Source organism: Tiliqua scincoides, chromosome 2, assembly GCF_035046505.1.
Source record: "Tiliqua scincoides isolate rTilSci1 chromosome 2, rTilSci1.hap2, whole genome shotgun sequence".
NCBI classification, from domain to species: Eukaryota; Metazoa; Chordata; class Lepidosauria; order Squamata; family Scincidae; genus Tiliqua; species Tiliqua scincoides.
Window position 1 is genome coordinate 44,751,079 of NC_089822.1, and position 22,111 is coordinate 44,773,189.

Sequence of the window (22,111 nt, forward strand, 5' to 3'; positions counted from 1 at the left end):
CATACCCGCCTGCTCACCTGCCCCCTCGCCCTCCCTCCTTCCCTCCTTTGTTTGCTTGGGCTGCCTACCTGCCTGCCCATGTGCTGTTGCTGCTGCCTGCCTGCCTGGCCGGCTGGCCAGCCAACCAGCCCTCCTTCCCTCGGGACACGTGCTGCTAGCTGGGCTGGGCTCCCCTCCCTCATGATCTCTCTCTCTCTCTCCCCTGGCTCAGGTTGCAGGAGGGGAGGGGAGGGGAGCCAAGCCAAATGGAGCTGAGCCTAACCCAGCCTAGCCCATGGGCTAGAAAGAAGAGACCAGCAAGTAAGCGCACAGGGTCTTTTATAGTGGGAAGTAACGCGAGACCTGCAAGTCTCACGTTACCTTCCCACTATAAAAGGCCCTGCACACCGGCTGGGCTTGTCTTTCCTTTGCTGCCACTGAGCTCAGCGGCAGCCAGGGAGAGCAAGGCGCGGAGCTCAAGCGGCGGGCAAGCGCGGGCTGGGGTGAGGGATGGGTGCCCATTGGACGTGGGGGGACCCCCTGGGGGCCGCATGGGGACCCGTAGCGGGCCGCAAGTGGCCCACGGGCCGGGGTTTGGGCACCCTTGCTATAGGGCTTCATGGATCTGGGAAACTCCATGTAGGGCTATCTGGCCCAGGGTTGGATGCAGTGTGTGCTGCCAGTGCCAATCCTGCCCCCTCCAAGGCCCGATCCACCCCTCGATCCTCCTTCCCCCGCTCAGAAATTCCCCCTCCCCGCCTCCAAAACACCCTCCTACCTCTCTCTCCCAGCCCCCACACCATCTGGCATAACCTTACCTGTGCTGACTGGGACGGGATGTGGCACTGGCAGGCCGCTGCAGATGGCCACCACCATGGCAGGTTGGGCTACTGCTGCCGTTACTGGCTCATAAATAGCCACAAATGTGCCTTATGACTCATTGGCAACACTCTGAGCCGGTGCGGGGACAGCTGTGCAGAATCAATGCGCAGTTAGAATTGTGCTGTAAGTGTGTTTTACAGAAAACTTATGCATTATTCCAAGCACACCAGCTATTAATGTTGCAAATGTTCATATGACATTTGCTTGCAGACTAATATATGAAATAATGACAGACACTTTTGGTACTTGCCTGTTTTTGTTTGTTAATAGCAGTGTATCCATTAGCGAATATGACTATCAACAACTGACAGCTTGAAAGATAAAGAGCAGTGAGTCTTTCTGTACAATCATTAAACTTCTCTCTTTGTGAGGATTATTTACTTTAAATTGATTAAGTCAGCAGGATTATAATGTGCTGAATTTTTAAATGTGGTGGTTTGCAATATTAAAAAGAATTGATTTCTTATTTTGGGCTTCAGAACATCATTCAAGGTCATAAACATGAGATTTTTTTAAAGCATTTTTGTGAGGAAGGGAATGAGGATGGTGATTTTAGCGTAAAGAGGAGGAAACGCTAAATAAATACCTTGCGTTTTATAAAAAGGCATATGGCTCCTTGACAATTGTGGGGTCTCATGAACCCATATCCACCAGTTCAATGTTGGTGATTTCTTTTACCATCACCACATGTGTGTTTCAGAACACGCTAAACGTGCACATGAAGGAAATTATTTAATGTACTTATATAGTGACCTGATGGCACAGTGGTTCAACCAGGAAGGAAGGAAATGATGAAGGTGCAACAACAAGAACTTCATTGTAAGAACATAAGAACAGCCCCACTGGATCAGGCCATAGGCCCATATAGTCCAGCTTCCTGTATCTCACAGCAGCCCACTGAATGCCCCAGGGAGCTCACCAGATAACAAGAGATATGCATCCTGGTGCCCTCCCTTTCATCTGACATAGCCCATTTCTAAATTGTAATAATAAACAATGCAGTGTTTCACATTATTAAGCCGTAAGTGTAAGCAGTTCCTATGTGGTAGAAAGGAGAAAAAGTGGAAGAAATCCTTACAAAAGAAAAGGGAGGTGTGTGATGGTGCAAGCTAGGAGGATGGTAAGGGAGCAGGAAAGGGACACAGAGAAATCAGGAATGTTCCCCAGAAGAAATTGAATGTGGAAAATGGAATGTTTTTCTATCACAGGAAAATGAAAGGAAGTGAGCTAGATGAGGAAAAATGAGGTTCTCAAGGTTCAAGCTGCAGCAAAAGACCATGGCTGAGTTATAGTTTTCTGTAGCCTGAACCAAGGGTTACAAGCAAGAACTGAGCTCTCTGCAAACCATAAAATCACTTCAATCACTTGTGTCACGGGGTGGGGCAAGTCCCTTCCCCTTTAAGATGGGCTGGGTCAGGTGTAGGATATTAACAACTAAGGAATAAAACCTGGGGTTGGGTGCCTGGAAAGGAGAGTGCAGGGGGAAGGAAGCTTATAGCTTGATAGTGGAAGCAATACTGAGATTTGTAAGTATAGTTTTAGCCTCTTTAAGATTTCTTGTTTTTAAAGCTATTGTGTTGCATATGAAAATGTTTTTATGGAGCAATTGAACTCCCTTAAGTTTAATAAAAATCTTTTATGTAAAACATTTGGTGCAGTAATTGACCAGGGCATGTATGATATTGGGACCTGGCTTGGAGTAAGCAAAAAATAAATAAGCATTGCTCTTGAGGGTGGTGGAGGGGGGTTGAGTCCTGGCTGGGTTGGTGTCTCCCCTGGTCCTTCCCTACCCCAAGGGCGATGTTTGTTACATGGTGGCAGCGGTGGGATTGTGTCTGGAGGGCTGATCTCTCCCACCATGTGGTTCCTCTTAATCAGCACAGCAGATGCTCAAAGCGGTTTACACTACTCTGAGCAGTCTGCTTCAAGCAACTGCTGTGTGACAGCCAAGGAAGTCCCCACTAGAGTCCTGGAGATTATTCAGGGCCTCGCCTAAAACCATTAAAAATAGGCTAAATTCTAGCACAACTCTCTAAACACTAGCACAGTAACTATATGCTCAGGAAGAGTGCTTCCGCAGCAGCGGGTTGTTGAAGGGCAGAAGGAAAAAGCTGGAAAGAGAAGGGAGCTGTCACTTACCTGTCTTGGGTGGCGGCTTAACACCGTGGTACTGGCTGGAATGGGGCTGCTTCACACAGCCCAATGCTTCAACCAGTGACAATGTCAACAGTGAGGCAGAATGAAGAAGTATGAGGTCTTGTGACCAAGTTAGTATACCTTATCTTCCCATAGTGTTCTGTGGGATCTTTGATGGGGTAAGCTCATCAAGGAGTTTTCATTGTGACCTGATGGGCCTTGATTACTCATCCCTGGAAGAAAATCTCATTTCATTCTGTTTCAAAACTTAATCATGAATACATTCAATAAAAAAAACTTTTGAGTTATATTTTACTTCCTATTTAGTCCTTTTTTCAACAATTTTTTAATGAATTAGTTCTCATTTGGTGCAGTCATCAGTAGGCCACTAATGTCTTGGGGGCAATGCCTTACAATATTTTCTTGTTCAGTACTTATATGCAGTAATTTGACAATTGTAAGTATTTATGTCTTTTTATCTTGTATGTGTAGCCTACTCATCTTAGGAAAATTGTTTATTCTGTCATGGTTTTGGAATATGGCAAGCAGTACAGTGGGCCATTGATATCTGCAGGGGAGCCACTTCCAGTTCATGGACGCAACATCAGTTGTGTTGGGGAGGTGTTCTGAGGTTGGGGCAGGCCTGGGGAGTGGGCCACAGGCCTCAGAACACCTCCTGGACACGTCTGGAAATGGCATCCAGTCACCCTGGAAGCCTTCTGTGGCTTGGACTTGGTATCTGTGGATGTCAAGTCCACCGATACCAAGGGGTCCCTGTACCTTGGTGCAAAAATTGTGGTTGTTATTACTACTACACATTTTCATTTTGTCTAGACCCCTTTGCTCTTGCAGTCCCTGGGACTTGGTTGGAGAGGAGGTTGAGCAAGCGTGAGAAGGAAAGTTGTGGTGTATGGAGAAGAGACACTTACTATATGTAGAGATATCAAAGCATAGAATTGTGAGATCCTGGAAATCAAGTGAGAACTTCCTCCAGAGCAGGGGTGTCCAAAGTTTTAGGCAGGAGGGCCACATCATCTCTCTGACACTGTGTTGGGTGCCGGAGAAAAAAAAGAATTAATTTACATAAATGAATTTATTAGAGATGCAAATTATATGAATTAATGAAGGTCTTGCAATAGCTCAAGGCCTATAAAAGGCCTTGCACAAAGCAAGGCTGGCCTTTTCTTTGCTGCCACTACTGCATCACAGATGTGAAACAGCAAGCAGTGGAGGGAGCCCTCATCCCACAGCTCATACAAAAGGTCAAACAGTCGCCCTCACGCTGAGAGCAGTTGTGTCCGGCCAGTGCAGGCTCCAGCAAGTCTCTGGTGGGCCAGAGGCTCATTGGAGACTGGGGGCTCCCTGAGGGCCACATTGGGAGTCCTCGAGGGCCGCATGTGGCCCCAGGGCCGGGATTTGGGCACCCCTGCTCCAGAGGAAGCTATTTCTGACTTATTTTGATTGCACATATAGCTTAAATTATAAATATCCTGCATCATATAGAAATTATGACTGTTATCATACTTTGTGCAAATAGGAGCCTCTTGAATATTTCTGTAATGTAGGGCAAAAGCAAGTGTCTTGAATTCAACCATTGCCTTTATTATGCTCCTTTTTAATGGCAACTGACATAATCAATGGTTTAAATTTAATTTAGGAAATGGGCTTGAGTGCTGTTGGCTCTTAAAAGGCTTTGATATTTGAAACACAACCATTAAACTGGCACAGAGACTCCTAAAACAGGAGACGTGCAGTTAGTACGCCTCTTGTATTTCATTGCATCATATAACTTCTGGGACCACTGAAGGTAACTACTGTCAGTACAGGGTTGTCATGTTCCAATTTGTACTGAAGACAATTACACATCATGTCGAGCCTTTCCTGTCTTACTTTTGAGTGCTTACTTCTAAAGGATATAGTCCCTTGATTAACTTTCATTATAGTTAATTGGAATGAAGAGCAGACTGCCATTGTTATGGATTTCCAGTGTTTATGTTCTCTGGCCAGAGTGGACTACTTAATTATGTTTAATATTGCATAAGAACATTGGAATGAGCAGGAAAGGATGTGTGACTTGGAGCGATGTGCTTAACCATGGGAGATCTATTGATTTGAGAGTGCTTTCTTCCATGAGTCCTTGCATATCTGCAAAGAGATTTTGAAAGGGCTTGAAAGTGCGTTTAGAGCGCAGTCCACTGTGGTTTTGACTCGCCCCTATTCATTTCCAGGGAAAACTTCCTTGTAGATTGTGCATTTTTAAAATTAACTTCTGAACCTCACCCCATATCCTGAAGACATCTGTCTGATAATAGAAAGTACTGTGCAGTCAGTGAGTGACTTGCTGTTACTGGAAAGGAACGAGTACCTTATTCCTGTGTGTTCTTTCCCCCCGCCCCCAAGAGTAGCGCAACAGCGCTAAAGGAATATTGCAGAAAGCTATTTTGTGGATCTTTCCTCAGCATTGGAGCTGTTGATACCCAGCTCCACAACTGTGTGCATAAATTCCTGGCACAGCAATTAACTGCCACAGTTCTGTGTCACCAGGAGTACAAGGCAGAGAAGAAGCATTGTGCTTTAACATATCTGTGCTGGCTATTCTCTTAGTGATGAATGTAGTTGGGCTGTTCTGTGTAAATGTTATAATATTTTCCTATTCGGTGATACATGTGAAAACATCCTCCAAAGTATGGCATATGTATTATAAATTGAAAGAATACTCGGGAGGGAAAGAGTATTTAGAAGTTTATTTAACTAATCCTATGTAGACAAACTTATTAATCATCCTGGCTATTGTCAAGAATAACTTGTACAAAAATGGATGTATGTAGAAATTAAGATGGTTTTAAATTGGGATTTTGAACTGTTTTCTCTTGGGGGGGAAAATGCACTTAATTCATTTTTTCTGTTGTGTTCTTTGTTTCCCTCTTTTGGTTTTGCATCTCTTCGGATAGTCTGATACCTACCTCTGCATGTCCTTGCGTCTGCCAGTGGAGGAGGAAGCCTATGTAGGTAAGTGCTACCTATGTACAGAAAATCATGACTAGACTCTGTATGAGTTAGACAAAACTTCCATTGCTTCACTGTGACTTAATCTTTTTCCATCAGAGTTTCTATAATACATCCATCGTGCCTAATGTAGAACCAAAATTAGAGGGAACCACTTAAGGTGGGGATAGTATCTGTATCTGGAGAAATTCATGAGTAATAGTACTTAAGGAGCTTTGTGTACATGCCTCTGGCAGCTGGTCCCAAGCACTCCCATTTGTAAAGTATTGGCTTTCTGTCTGTGACTGGATACTTAATTCCACTCCATTGCACAGGCTGTTTATTTACCTGCTGGTGCAGGCTGTAAATCTCTTTGCACTTACAATAAGCAGTGGGCACAGTAAGATCTCACCTGTCTACAAAATATACTTGCTGTATGTTGAGACATGGATGAGATGACAGGTAAATGACAGGCCCTACCGCAGCTCTGTATCAATGCTTAATTTAGGTAAGTAGGCCAGTAAAGTAAGCACCATCTGTTTAGCGTGTTCTCTTACTAGTCTTTAATTTTTATTCCACTCTGCTTGCAAACATTTACCTTCACTGGTAAGGATGTGAATAGCAGAATGCAAATTATGATGAGTGGCAGAAAAATTGTCACTTGCATTTCAACAGGGTTTAGTTGCCTCTTAATGCACTTTTATTTGTGTATATGCATTCAAGATAGTTAATAAGTGCTAAAATCTTGACTTTTCCCATAGTCTTTGAATGGGTGTTTTGCAGAATGAAATGAAGCCACCATCCTAGCACCACACTTCATTGTCAAAAAGAATATGATTTTCAAAGAAAGTGCCACCTCCAGGCATGATTTGACAGTTTTGATATTGTAATAATTATGCTGAGTAATATGCTGATTTTTTTAAGGCTCTGAACAACCTAATTTAGTCTGTAGATGGCCTTATGTTGTATAGTTTTATTTATTTACTGTATTCATGTCCTGCTTTATTTCCCAAAGGACTCTCATTGGGCATTAGAAAAGGAGAGCTACATCCAGTGGTGTAGCTAGATCATTTAACTCCCTGGGCCTGTAAATTTTTGACCCCCACCCAATACAACAAAATTAATCTGGGTTTCAAGTCTGGGCGGAGCCCAGGTCTACCCACCCAGTAAGCCTCAGCCTCAGAAGCCAAACTACCGGTTGACCTGGGCTCTGGAGTTGAGTGCTCACATGCTCCCCAAACACTGGATTCATCTCTGACTCAGTAACATACTACCCCTGCATCTGGTGGTTCAGTGTAGCCTTCATGGTTAATAACCACTGACAGACTATACTCCACCATGAATGTTTAGAATCCACTTTAAAAGTCATCTGAGTCAGTGACCAGCAACACCCAACCTTCCCACCAGTGGCATCACTAGGGTTGGTGTCACCCAGTCTGGTAACTCACTGGGTCACCCCCATTTGTTGATTTATTTATTTTACTATAGTACAGTGCAGGTTACCAAACCAATCAATAGTCAACAAAAAAACAGTGGCCAACTTAATGACACTCACACCACTGAATAGGAGTTTGAGTATTAGCTCTGATACATGGAAAAGGGAGCGGTCTTATAATAACGTCCTATTGGTTTTATGCTGTGTCATAATAACACCTTGTTAGCTCTCTCTCACTGGTCAATTTTGAGTTAAGAAAATACACTTTTTGTGACATAAGGCAATTGTGTTTCCTTTTCTGGCTATTTAGCTATAGCTTTTGATGGAACACAGATATTTCAATGCAGTTTGTTTCATTGCGTTCGGCTGCAAATTACGCATCAAATGGTATGTAACATACTATTCCTAAAAACCACAATTTCCACAATTTTGGTCACTAGTGGCGTCAACCCCCAGACTGTCACCTTATTAACATCTTATTGGTTCCATGCTGTATCATAATAACATCTCATTGGGTCTTCAAATAGTCAGTCTCATTGGTCCATTTTGAGTTAAGGAAATCCTCTTTTTGTTATAGAAGACAGTTGTATTTTTGTTTTCTAGTTTTTTTGCCATAACTTGTGATAGAATAGAGATCTGTCACTCCAGTTTGTTTTGTTGCATTCTGCAGTAAATTACGCATCAAATAGTATATAACATTATGGTATAACCGTTCCTAATAACCGTTCCTAATAACCGTTATTTTAGCAATTTTGGTTACTAGTGGTGTCCCCCCTTCAGCTTGTCACTCTGGGCCTGTGGCCCCCCTCCTCCCATTTGTATGCCACTGTCTAGGACTGGCACATGAGACTACCATCAGGCGTTTGTTTTCTATCTATATCTAGCATAATAAAAATCAAGATTATTATTATTCTACTTTAAAAGGTAGATTTTTTTTTCCTTCCAGAGATGGTACAAAGACTGGATATTTGTTTTAATAAATTCCTTATTTATTATACAACAGTGTGTTTCAAACTTTTGAAAACCTGAAACACACATTTACTGATTCAAAGTTGGAGTAAATCTTTATTCTCACAACCTAAACAAGTTATACATTAGAGCAGGGGTGCCCAAACCCCGGCCCAGGGGCCACTTGCAGCCCTTGGGGGCTCCAAATCCAGCCCACGGGGAGCCCCCAGTCTCCAATGAGCCTCTGGCCCTCCAGAGACTTACTAGAGCCCATGCTGGCCTGATGCAACTTTCTTCAGCATGAGGGTGACTGTTTGCCCTCTCACCTGAGCTGTGGGATGATGGCTCCCTCCACTGCTTGCTGCCTCACATCTGTGATGCAGCAGTGGCAGCGAAGGAAAGGCTGGCCTTGCTTTGTGCATGGGCTTTTATAGGCCTTGAGCTACTGCAAGACCTTCATTCATTCATTCATGTAAGTTCCATCTCATATATATTCATTTATGTAAATTTATTCAAATTTTAAATGCAAATTAATTCTTTTTTCCCCTGGCCCCTGACAAAGTGTCAGAGAGATGATGCCAAAATGTTTGGACACCCCTGCATTACAGTATGTAGCAACATGAATTCTGCTTGAGTCATTATTCTGTATGGGGCTGGATCAATGACTCATTAAATGCTTTAGACAGCCTCCTCTTCAAGGTAGGGTTTTCTGTTGGGTAATGGTTTTTCTGCTGTGATTAAATATCCAGCCAAACTTGATGCAGATAGGGCAGAATTACCTTCTACGAGTGATGCTGATTATAAGGTTGAAAAGCCAGAACAATGAATCCTGCAGAGATGCAGTGGACAGCTTTCTCTGTGGATGGATGTTTGGGGCATACAAACTTTGTTACCTAATTCATTTTTGTCCTGGATCTCTAGTACAAGATACATGTTTCATGGCACTTTGATTTGGTAATTACTACTATACCATGTGCTGCGGATGTTTTCACTTGCATTTACAATAATTACACTTATACACTTGTATTAAGTAATTGTGTGTGCTTCTGTTAATTAAAACCACTGCAGTATTTGTTTCTTTAGAATAGTGTTGAATTTATGGTGTGTCCTCTGTACTGTGAGCTATTTATATGGGCTAAATATGCATAATACAGCTTTAAAAGCTTAAAAAGCAGTGTTCTTTGGCATTATTTATACTCCAAAAATACTGCCATGTACGCTCTAGTTAGGAGCTTACCCTTGCTAACTGGGAAGCTTTTAAAGTGGTGTGACTCTTTTAGACGTCTTTTTAGCACTGGATCCACTTTTTAGAATGACAGTCTGCCAGGACCCACAGGAAGTGATGTCATGACTGGAAGTGACATTGTCAAGCAGGAACATTTTTGACACCCTATGACAAAAATAAATTAGATATCATTATTAAAACCATATACACAGTAGCCTGTTAAAAGTACAGATCTGTAACATTTCCTCAGATGCAGTGATGTATCATGGTAAATGCAGTCACCAAGTCTAATATATTCAAAATAAAATATACCTTGAAATGAATGGGGATGCACCTGAAATTGGCTTGCGATCCAGCTAGTGGGTCCCAGCCCACTGTTTGAGAAACTCTGTCCTAGGCTATTGTAATGCATAAGCGGTTCTATAACTCTGCTTTTTACCTGTTAGTGTCCTTTAAAAGAAAAAAAAAGATTAAGGCTACTGTTTTATGCACACTTGCTAGGAAGTAGCCATTAAAATTAATGGGACATTTCTTAATAAATATGCTTAGGATTGGGCTAAAAGTATGTATTACTCACATCAATATAAATTAAAATTATTTTTTCTTACTTTTTTAAAGCGGCATCATGTTTGCCAAATCACAAATATTGTGTAGATTCTCTGCAGAGAACATCTGTTGTGATGTATTCCAAATCTTATGTAATACTTGACTCTATTGCTGAAGTTCTGTTGTGGCTATGAAATGTCAAAAGTGGTGATGACTGTTCCCCCTTTTCTTTTTCTGTAGCATTTTTCACCAAAATGTCAACAATTTTGGCATTTAGTGATTTTTTTCAGTTTTGTACTATAGTACTTGGCAGTCTTAGATTGTTTGGAGGCTGCAAGTTGTTTAGTGTGCAGTGGCTCGCTGTCTGATGAGGTGAGTTGAAAGGAGCATGTTGCCTTTCTCCTTCGAGGGATATGCCGGCTTTATAGCCTTCTTCACACAATTCATGGCTTGGACACATTTTTCTTTCTATTCCTAGTTGTGTGACTTAGTGGCTACAGTGTTGGATATGGATATGTGAATCCTGGTCTCAGATCTTTATCAGCCTTGATTTCAACTGGATCATTTTAGGCTAGAGACAGAAATATGTGCATCTCAGAGGGCTTTTAATGAGATAAATCGTCAGTGTCTTGACTAAGGAATAGAATAAAAAAGACGTAAATGGGAGTCCATAAGATTAGTGGAGATTATTGGTTTAGTAGTGGCACATAGACATTCTTAGCAGCTGCTCATAGCAGGTTACCATAGACCAGAGGTTCTCATGCTTTTAGCACCAGGACCCACTTTTTAGAATGAGAATCTGTCAGGACCCACTGGAAGTGATGTCATGACCAGGAGTGACATCAAGCAGGAAAATTTTTCACAATCTTAGACTGCAATCCTACCCTCACTTACCCAGGAGGAAGTCCCATTGCTATCATTGTTAAAAGAATATACATAGTAGCTTGTTAAAAGTACAGGTCTGTAACATTTCCCCAAATGCAGTCACATACCTTGGTAGGATTGTCTAATATATTAAAAATAAAATATTGAAATGAATGGGAACTCAGCTGAAACTGGCTCGTGACCCACCTAGTGGCTCCCGACCCACAGTTTGAGAAACACTGCATAGACAATTGATGAGCCGTGATGATTACAGGCAGAGCATCCTAGAATTAAAAGGCTCTATGGACCCTGGAAAATATTGCCAGGCAGTTGGTGCTTGATTGGACCAAAGGTGTCCTATGTTCATTTGCCACCCACTAAGACGCTTCACCATGCACTCTAATCCTCTTCTTGCTGAGAGCAATCAAGAGAATGATTGGAGCAGATACTTACTGCTTTTGTGAGCATTTTTGCAGCAGTAATGCAGTAGCAATAGAAAGGATGCTCTACCTTTAGCTCTGCTACGTGCATGATTCCCACTTGGTTGTGTCTTCAAACATGCTAGTTAAGAGGTTCGTGTTTGGAGTACTCTTCTGCTCCTGGTATAGTCGGGCTTACTTGCATGTTTGAAAAAGCATCTGACAGGAACCAAGCAGATAGAACCATGAGCTAAAGTTGAGCTTGGTACTCTTCCCTTGTGCAACCTACTTTAAATGTTAACAGGGAGGCAGCAGAAGTACACATGCGCTAATGCAGATGCTAGTGCAGAAAAAGCAGAGAGGCAATGAGTGCGCTGCTCCATTTCTACTTGAGTCAGGCCTGCCTGTTCGAGTAGCTTTTGATGTCTTAAAAGGAATGCAAGTAGTGACCAATCATATTAAAAAAGCAGTTCAATGTAAAACCTTTCGCTTTACAATAGTTGTGTAATTTTAAAATTTAATCAGTTTGATCAGAAGTGTCAGTGTAGTTGCACTGTGATTAACACTGTAAATTTGGAAGAAAAATCTGAGTGAAACAATGTTTGGGGTGTGGGGTATGTGGTGTGTGTGTGTGTGTGTGTATTTTAAATAGAATTATGTGCCTTCCTCATCAGTTTAGCAGGGTGTATGGGTGCAGTAGGATTAAATGTGCATAAAGTAGGAAAATACAACATCTTTTTTTGTGCTTCTGAAAAAATTTATATGTTCCCATTTAGCCTTTTAAATGTGTGATTTATTTATAAGGGTAAATAGTAAAACTAGAGAAGTGTTTTCTGTATTTTGCAAGGTTTGATACTATCTGCTCTTCAGTGTTGAACTTTGGTGATAGCTAAAGGGTATACTCCTGACACTTAAAAGAATTGTGTCTGACAGCAAGCCACTCAGCCAGGAAATGTATCTGTCATTCTCGTTTCCTTATTTTCACACATATGGTTGACCAGTAAATAAATGTATTTTTTTCCTTCTTACTGACTGATGGTAAGACCCTCTTTGTCAGAGAGCTCCATACAAATAAGATGGAGCCTATTACTATCTGAAATATAGATGGAAATAATTTGATGATGTATTGGTGTTTTATTTCTTTACTTGTCTCTAGGATGCATGATTGTTACTATAGAAATCTTTATTGCCTGGTGAAATTACCTTTTGAAAAAACCCATTTGGACTAGTGAGCATTTTAAAAAATATATTTATGCATTTGGTAGGTGGGTGAGTTATGGTTAGTTTTGTGACATCTGAAAATGATACTGGTCATCTGATGTGCTGTGCTTGATTTAAAGAAAATAGAACTTATAGCACAACTCTATGCAGATTTGCTCAAACCATATGGTTCAATAGGACATATTCCCAGGAAACTTAACATACAATAGTAGCCTTAAACCAGCCATTTTCAACCACTGTGCCATGGCACACTGGTGTGCTGCGAGTGGTTCACAGGTGTGCCACAGGAATTTGAGGGAGGGTCATTGATTAGTAGGGCCAATGGGGATGTGAGCTCCCACTGGCAGCATGGTGTGCTTTGTCAATTGTCAAAAACCTGATGGTGTGCCTTGACAATTTTAATGCCTTGTCAATGTGCCGTGAGATGAAAAAGGTTGAAAATCACTTCCTTAAACAAACAAAAATATGGGTCTGCCATGTAAATATATTATTTTATTGACAGCTGTAAATGAAAAGTATATGCAGTACTTAAATTATGGACAGATGCAAGTTTTTATGGAGATCATATGACAGTAAAAATCACGTGTTTTATATGCAGATATTAAGTGCTGACTTTTAAATTGTGATCCTTAAATTGAAAATTGTAAGGGCTAAGTTTATAGAATTGTGTTTGAAAGAGAACTTGGATACAAAAGCATATTTTCACTGGTTTTAATAGTAGTGTTTCCCTAGCCCAGTGGTTCCCAACTTGTGATTCATGAACCACAGGTATTCTGTAAGAACCAGAAAAGTAGTCTGTGATGTCTTGCCTCCCCCCCCCCCAAAGGGAGAGATCAGCATTTTGGTAATTTTAATAAGTGCTTCTGATCAGAGATATCTAAAAAGGGCATAACAGTGCAGTCATCATTCCCCTAGGCTGGCCCTGCCCTCTCTGGGCTGTGCTATTTACTTCTGGTATTGCCCCTCCCCCATTGTATATGGTCCTTGACTATTCCAGTTTTTGCCTCAATGGTCCACAGTCTCCTAAAGGTTGGGAATCACTGCCCCAGAGGCTTGGAATCACTCTGTTCGCCTTACAGTGCAATCTTTGCAAGTTTACTCAGGTGGATATCTCACTATGTTCAGTGGGGCTTACTATCAGAATTGCAATCTTAGTAGAGTCTAAAGAGGCCAGAATAGATACAAAAGCAAACAGAAATTAAACACTTTACCAGTGTATTGCTTCTAAGTATTATAGAGATTAAAATAAATAAATAAAAAGATCCCAAATCATTAGGTCAAATTACACTCTTAATGTATCAACAGTGTTGGTCAGATACAGACAAATAAATAGTATCTGAACAGTTTGAAGTTTGTCTAACTTTGTGGCTAAGATGTGAGTTTACCTGTAATTGCCTAGTCTAAAGTTAAGAGAGTTATACTGCAGGGAAAGCTTAGCATTGTTTTATAATCAAAATGTAATATGCAGTTCTTTTGGAAATGAAATGCATTTTCATATTTAACATCTCCTTGCTGCTCTTTGAAGTCATCTTGGTCTTAAGGTGCTGTCAATCAACACTGCAGTTAGTGAGAGCAGTTGGAAAATGATTTTGTAGCATCTTGAGTGGATTGCAAAACTCCAGCTGTCACCATTAACTGAGTCTAATCTATTTGCGTATTCATCACTTGCTTTTTTCTTGAATATTCCTCCGTACTGCTTAACTTCAAAAACACAGAAAAGAGGGCTCAGTTGGTCTCTGTCCTCTCAGCCCAGCTCCTATGATCCTAATCCAACTGCATCACTAGAATTAAAATGAGACCCTCCCAGTTGCCCATGAACTCCCCAGTGAACATATGGGATAATAATATGGATGAAGAGAGCCACTTTTATTAATGATTACATGAAAAAAGAGAAATTGCATCAGGGAATGTTTTGTCATGCTGTCAGCTGAATCAGGGGATCGAAACTGATTGTCCAAATCTCTAGGCTGGTTGTTCCCGCCCTATTTCCAAGGTGCACCCCATGAAGGCAACATCTGCTTATCACTCTCAGCCCCAGAAGGGGCATAGGCAGCAGGACCCAGTGCTAGGAAACCTTTGAGGCAGCCTCCGTGATCCAGGTGAGAGGGCTTCTGCAGCAGCTCTTGAGCTGGCAAACCAATGAGGAGTGATACTGGGGTTTCCCCTTCCTTTGCTGACCTAAGGGTGCATGGTTGGCAACCTTCAGTCTCGAAAGACTATGGTATAAGCCTACAGCACCCAGTATTCCCAGGCGGTCTCCCATCCAAGTACTAACCAGGCCTGACCCTGCTTAGCTTCCAAGATCAGATGAGATCGGGTATGTGCAGGGTAACAGTTGCTGCCAAACCTCATCCTTCCTGCCCTGCGCTCATGTGACCATGGTGAGTAAGGAGGAAAGAAAAATATCCAGCCCAAGTGCAGTCTGAGGTATGCGAAAAAACTGCCTGCCAAGTGCCAATCAGGTGGGCAGCAAAAATTTCTGTCTGGCCCCAGAGTTGACCTTTTAATCTGAGACTGCAGTCATGGGAGGGTGGGCATAAATCAATGAACAGATTGAACTGCTGAGCAGCCCTCACATGCTGGCCATGTGCTGGCTACACTCCCCCCCCCTTTCACAGGGCATCCAATGGGGGTAAAGCTCCCAAGCCTTGCAAGATGAACAAGCCAAGCAAGAGCGAACCACACGTGATTTGTACAGCGCAGATTAGGAGAATCTAGTTTGCTGTTTCTAGGTAGCAATGCTTAAAATGCTCTCTGTTATGAAGGGTAAAACAAATCATGAAAAGCATATCATGTTTTCATCATTCACAAAGTTTTAAAGGCATAAGATGTCCTGGTCTGGATACCAACTCCAGTACCAGTTACCACTGATGAAGCTACTATTCTTTACAAACCAAAAAGAAAGGGGGGGAGAAGATTTTAAAGTAGCGGTTCTCTCTTGTATTTGTTAGTAAGAGACAACTCTCAATGTTCACCCAGCATAGTGTCATTTCCAGTAGCTGTTTGCTGGTGTCTCTTTGCTGTCTCTCTTTTTCTTTTCTTTTCTTAGATTGTAAGCCTTTGGGGGAAGGGACTAGCTTTTCATTTAATTTTCTGTGTCAATCACTGTTCACATTTTTTGTCAAAAAAATAAAATAAATAATTGTTTTTAATCTTGTAAAAAGCAGAATTTTATTTGCTCACACAAAATCCATGTTTACTTTCTGTTGATCTTGAACTGTTTAAATTTAATGCTGGATTATATCAGTATTCTTCTAATTAGCATGTACGTAGATAAGAAGGAAAAATATGGATTCCATCTTCTTAAAGGGAGACTCTTTGGGGGAGGGGTTAGTCTGTATACACTTGTTTGGAAGGAGAGAGCAGAAATACAACTTAAGATATTCAACGCTCTCTTTTCTGCTACATTTGATTTATATTCCTGCTTGGGTCATCATAATGAACACAACAACCCACAATGTGCCTCCATTCAGTAGAATATGAATAAAAGATAGCAGAGAGGTATTTCATGCATCTTAATGCAAAGCTGTAAAATGACTTCCATGGTAGGTAAAGAGACCCCATATTTATTTATCACTTTTGTCTTTCAGTTGACTTCAAACCTCGTGCTAGCATGGACACAGTCCATCATATGCTACTGTTTGGCTGTAATAGTCCTGCTTCAGATGAAGACTACTGGTAAGGCACAGAGACTTGTAATCGTGACATTTGTCTTAATTTAGTACCAGCGTTAATGAATTGGGATAGCAGTACTTTGCAGTGAGGAGAGAAGGAAAGAAACAGTGGCAATAAAACTTTATTAAGTTTAGGTTAAGCAGTGTATGAGCCAGGGGTGTGTGCTCCTTTCTTTACTGCCAGCCTATCTGACTTTGTTTTTGTGAAGGGACTGAGGAAGGAAATTTGCACATAAGAGAGGTTATTGCATGTGATGCTAGCTTTAAATATTTGTACTGGTACCAAAGGTCATATTTACATAAGGTATGTTCTTATGTTTAAGCTCTTATCTTTCTGCAATAGTTCTGTGGCCTTTTGTAAATGCAACAGTACAAAAAAAAAGAAGACATTCTATGTGGTTACTGTAAGAGTGAGTTGGGAAGCGGAAAGAAATTGAGAATAAAAGCCCATGAGCATTTCTCACAAGGGTTTGAGAGAGTAGTAGTAGCACAAATTTATGTACTTGGACCAGTGCTGGCACTTGGTTACTGGGTAAGAAAAGCCATGCCTGAACCCCATATGTTGAATTGGGCCACATGCAAACCTGTTGCCGGTACCTGTCAAACAGTGGGGGTCCTTTTATCCTTCCACCAGCTAATGAGAGCATTCCCTAGCCCCCAAAATGAATCAGGGGCTTCTGGGGGATCTGTCAGTTGCAGCAGTGTGAAGTCTCTGCCAACTTTGGCCATCAATGCTAGGGGATTCAGGGCTAAGCCCAACCAGGTGTGTCCTAAGAGTGATGGCTGTCTACCAGTACCCAGTCTGATCAACCCCTGACACCTCCCTAACTTAGACTTGCAAAACATTTTCACAGTCAAAAATCAGCCAGGATTATTTGACTGTTAAACTTGCCAGTTTAGTGCTGTGTTTATCCTGTAACAGTGCTGTTAGATGTATGTCAAGATGGTGATAAGATGTGATCAGATGCTATGAATGTGAACTAAAGAAGTCACTCATACTCATCCTCTACTGAACCACAATATGACTACTAATTTGCTGTAGTGAATTTCAAATGTCAAGCCACAAAGCTATGGTTCAATGGTTGGGCATGTTCTTTGTGTTCAGAAGGTCTGTGATTCAGTCCTTGTCTGCAGGTGAGTCTGGGAAGTTCCTTTCTGAACTCTGGAAAGCCATTGCCTGTCAGTCAACAGTACCTAGCTAGTCTGACTAATGCTCCGACTCAGTGGAAACCAGCTTCATATGTAAATAAAAAATAGAATTTAATCATAGAGCAAATCAAGCCAAAATGCTTCTTAGAATACTTTTTAGAGTATTAGTTACCTTTTCTCAATTTCATTGATTCTCCAAAGTCTATAGCTACAAGACATGAAAGGTAAAAATCTTCATTTTGTAATGTTGTGCCAAGGTGAGTTTATTAATATCCTGTCTTAAATGATCATTTAATCAGAACTTCTGAAGAGGTTTGTGTTGGATATAAACCTGGGTATGTCCTGTTGCAGAGCAGGGTGCATACAAAGTAGCAGACACAGCAGAGTCTTTGAATAGCTGTTGTATTTTGAGCAAGGAGTTACACACAGAGTAGTCAAAGCAGTCCAGGTCATACACATAGATTATAGCAGTCCAGAGTTACCTTATCCAAGTCAGTATCCACAAATCACAGTCAGTCCAAGTTCATATACAGTAATTGTCAGTCAAAGTCTCCGGCAGCAGCTTTACAGTTTACACCCACTGCACTGGTGGAGCTGCCTAGTGAGGCTTAAGTGGGCTGAGCACCCAATCAGAGTCTGCCCAGTTAATTAGGGTGTGGCAATCACAGGTGCAGTGTAATCCAGCTGACTCAGCTGCTTGCAACTTTCCTCGAACCAATTGTTTGCTGAGACATGCCTCTGGCTATGCCTGAGCAAAGAGCTAACAGTTTGTTCGTTGTTTTTTTTTTGCAGTATATATGAAAACTGGTCTGTTGTGAGCATTGGTCCTGTAATGGGTAATTCTAACGTTGCCTTGGTAGAGTGAAATTGTGTGTTTTTTTAATGTTGGTGTTTTTCCCCACCCCAGTAATCTCCAAAAATGACTGAATATAAAGCGAGTGAGAGGGCAATCCTAGGCACGCTTTGGGCCAGTGCAAGTCCCTTTAAAGCACGTTTGAGCCTCCTTGTAAGTCGAGGAGGCTGGTGCAAGGATGCATACTGGTCTCCCTGTGCCAGATCCCCACCAGTGATGGGAGAGTTCACGCCAACCAAGAAGCTGGCGTGGGGGTCTGGGGGGGAGAGCGGAACGGAGGTGTTCCAGGATGTGGGTAGGTAGTGGGTGGGCCCATGGGCAGTCTGGGGCCAAGTGGGGGTGGGGCCAGGATCCGGCACTTGAATCAGATCTTAACCCCAGTCCTGGGCGACCCAAAGCAGCACTGAGGCGCTCAGTTCGCTGTGCCACCTCTTTACCACCATTGGAGTTGCTGCTGTGTTACCTAGGGTAAGGGGAATTAATTTCTCTTGCCCTGGACTGAGCCACAGTCAGTCTCAACCCTGCACTCGATACAGCGCAAACCTACTAGCCTGCCTGTTCCAGCAGCACGTTAGGATTGGGTGTGAATCTAGTGACTGAATATAAATACTGGCAGTAGAGAGAGAGCCCAGATTCCATTGGCAGATCTACTGATATGAAATAATTGTTCCAGTGTTAAATGAGTGTTTCTGTTCCAGAATAGTGGTAAGCTCTGAGCTTCTCCTTTTATTGATTTTTCTTGGGTGAAAACAAACCAAATAGTCAAAATTTGCATGGTTTTGTTAAGCGTGGTTAAGAAAGGTGTTGGCATGACATGATTTTAAAGATGCAATACTTTCAAATTTCTTTGAACTTTCTAGTCTTTTATTTCTTGTTAAAATAAGCAGATGCAGTGGTATTGATTCATTTAGTAGGTATTTATGGAAATCTCATACATTTGCTTGACCTTGTCAATGCCTGAAGCTGTTAATTCACTTTGATTCACTCACTTTATAGATTGATTTGGTACTAATTTGAAATAGTACTGTGAAGAATCCATTTCTGGTGGACCTTCAGTTCGGAAAATTCTGAAAGTATATTGAGGAAATCTTTATGTCTATTCAGCTACTAGAAGGTGTTTTGCGTTTCTCCAACAAAAAAGCCATTGCACCACTAGGAACTTTTCTCAGAACCATGGATTTAAGGGCAAGGACATAGAGAAGACCAGTCTTTAAGACTCTTTCTGAAGGGTTGTGCTTGTTGCACATGTTCTGTATTTCAGAAGGGCTTATTGAATTAAGTGTGAATACAGTGCCTTAAAAAATGTTCATTCTGCCTTCTACTGTAAGTGTCTGTTGAAGGCCACTATGTCTATAGGTAAATCAACTCATGCTTTAGTACAGTGGTATTCAAACTGGGGTGTCGCAACGCCCCAGCCTGAAGGCCCTGGGCCCTTTCCCCTTAAGGGGCGGGGTCAGCCAGGAGGCAGGGAGGAGGATGCCCCGGCCCCCCCCCCCCCCGCAAAGAGTTTGATAACCGCAGCTTTAGTAGATTATTAAGGAGGGACAAATGTTAAACCATGCCTTTTTTGAGTTCTTGAAGAAAGCATAAGAACTTACAGATTAATAATTCAAAGTTCCTACTCCTGTCCTGGTTTGAAGAAAAGACCACCTAGAATTTTTCCTTACTTATTCCATATTATTGCAGTATGCTAGAACAGTACTTCCCAAACTCCTACAAGGGAATTGGGCACACTGTAAGTGTGTGCAGGAGAGGGGGTAAGGATTATGCTGCTGCTGCGGATTGGAGGGGTTTTTTACTTACCTGCAGCTGGCACTTTAGTCTTGGGGGGGGGGTGCTGGGGCATCCTCTGCAGAAGTCCCTGGGCCTGCAAAACTTTTAAAAAAGAAAAAATGGGCACTCCTGGTTTTGTTGCAAAAAAAAGTGCCTTTTTTTCTTTAGAGTTTTGCAAGCACAGGAAGCCTTGCGTAGGGCTGCCCAGGATGCCAGGACTGTATCGCTGGCTGTAGGTAACTAAAAAAAATCCTCCTCCCATCACCAGCAACAGTGCAATCCTGGGGAATTGTGTTGCTGCCTTCCCCCCTGCCCCTTAAAGTGGCAGGGGCAAGTGCTTCCCTGGCTGGCAGATTGTGACCAGCGGTTTGGGAACCAAAGCAGTCTAAAAAAACCAAACAACTGATTAGTTTATCTTTGTCTATTTAAAATTGGGCTCCATAGATTAATCACTGAAAATTTTAGTAAACTGCTTTTCCAGTTAAGCAGTTTTAAGGTTGCAACACTACTGTATAAGTGTAGTCTTAAAACTTCAGAACAACAAGAAAGTTGCAATTTCTACCCCATCGTTCTCATCAATAAGATATTGCTATTAATAAATCAGAAGCAGCTTTGAAACACCTTTTAAATTTTGATTGGGTCATTAATATTTGAAAAGGGCAGTCTATAAAACAAGTAACCAGAAGTGCTAACTTGGCCCCAAAGAATTATGAGATTGGAAAGGTATTCTATTTATAAATTGCTGGCAATACCTTCTGTTTAATAGAATTTTACTGAATCTATGTTCAGGTTTAAAATGTGTTTTATGCACTCTTACAGCTGGTAAACTGATTTTTGAATCTGATTCATATATATTTTTATTTGCATTTAGTTATGTTTTTATTTCATTAGCTGAACTAACTTCAATCCGTTCCCTTGGCAGCATGTGATGCATGCAGTGATGGCATAATTTTTAGGAAGAGTCTGCAGCTTTTTACTAGACCTGGCAGTTAACTATTTATTTTTAGCTGTTGCCACCCATCACATCCTTTTCTATCTGTTTAATCTTGCATTCGCATTTACAAGCCAGATTCATTCTGATGATGCCAAACTCTCCCTTTTCTCTCATGAGGCAACTTTGTGTCACAAAGGACATTAGGGCACTTTCAGCCATGCAAGCAGGGATTAGTAGTGCACTAAAAACTAAAATATCAGGCATTCAAATGCCTGCTGATCTGTCTGGAATTTTATCAGTGTCCAGGGATATCATCTTGTTTGAAATAAGAAATAGGTCTTAGTCCTTAAAATCAGATATAATTCTCTTAAGAACCAAGACCCACTGGAATGTTAAGTTTGATACTTGGATGGTGTCTTGAGTCCTTGTATGAAGGACTCAAATGAAACTTAACCACATCTGTCTTTCTTCTTAGGGAGCCAGTACAAGCAGTTACTTCCCATATGATCCCAAACATGATTGGAGCACACTGAAACCAGCAACAATTCTGTTTATTAATTAATGAACATTTCCATTCTTTGTTGTAGTGTCTGCAGAAAAGCTGCACGTCAAGAACATTCATTGAACGTTTAGTTTGGGTTTTGATCTTTCATTTTGATTATTGAGATCCACAACTGTTTCCTATTAAATTGAGATTAAATTGTTTTTAGTGGTCTGTCGATTTCACTAAGTATGTCTGAAGGTTGACCATAGCAGTTCTTTCAAAGAGTCCAGCTTTGTGAGCAGTTTAAAATTGGCTGCCATCATTTAGATCATGGGTGTCAAATTCAAGGCCCAGGGGCCGAATGAGGGCCCCAGAAACAATTCATCCAGCTCCCATTTTAATTGGGCTCTCCTAGCGTGATAATTGGGCTCTCTCATATCTTGAATATATTTTGTACATTTTCTCTTCTGTGATTTGCAGCTAATGATTTTCTGTGTGAGAACAAAGTGCTTATCTGGCCATCATCCGCTTAGTAATGTCACTTCCTGCTTAATGATGTCACTTTTAGACCTCAGCAGGCACCATGAATGCTAACTTTGGCCCT

General features: G+C 41.6%; 1 protein-coding gene and 1 pseudogene across 6 annotated transcripts in view; one reads left to right on the forward strand and one right to left on the reverse strand.

Moving 5' to 3' along the window:
- The window catches only part of PAM (peptidylglycine alpha-amidating monooxygenase), a 171,481-nt gene that overhangs the window by 75,969 nt on the left and 73,401 nt on the right, over positions 1-22,111 (forward strand). For all 6 annotated transcript variants that reach the window (XM_066614797.1, XM_066614801.1, XM_066614802.1 and 3 more), the window contains exons 4-5: positions 5,949-6,006; positions 16,231-16,318. In XM_066614797.1, coding sequence (XP_066470894.1) covers positions 5,949-6,006; positions 16,231-16,318 — 146 coding nt within the window. The remainder of the gene's footprint in view (positions 1-5,948; positions 6,007-16,230; positions 16,319-22,111) is intronic.
- On the reverse strand, positions 14,867-14,983 carry LOC136643204 (5S ribosomal RNA; annotated as a pseudogene).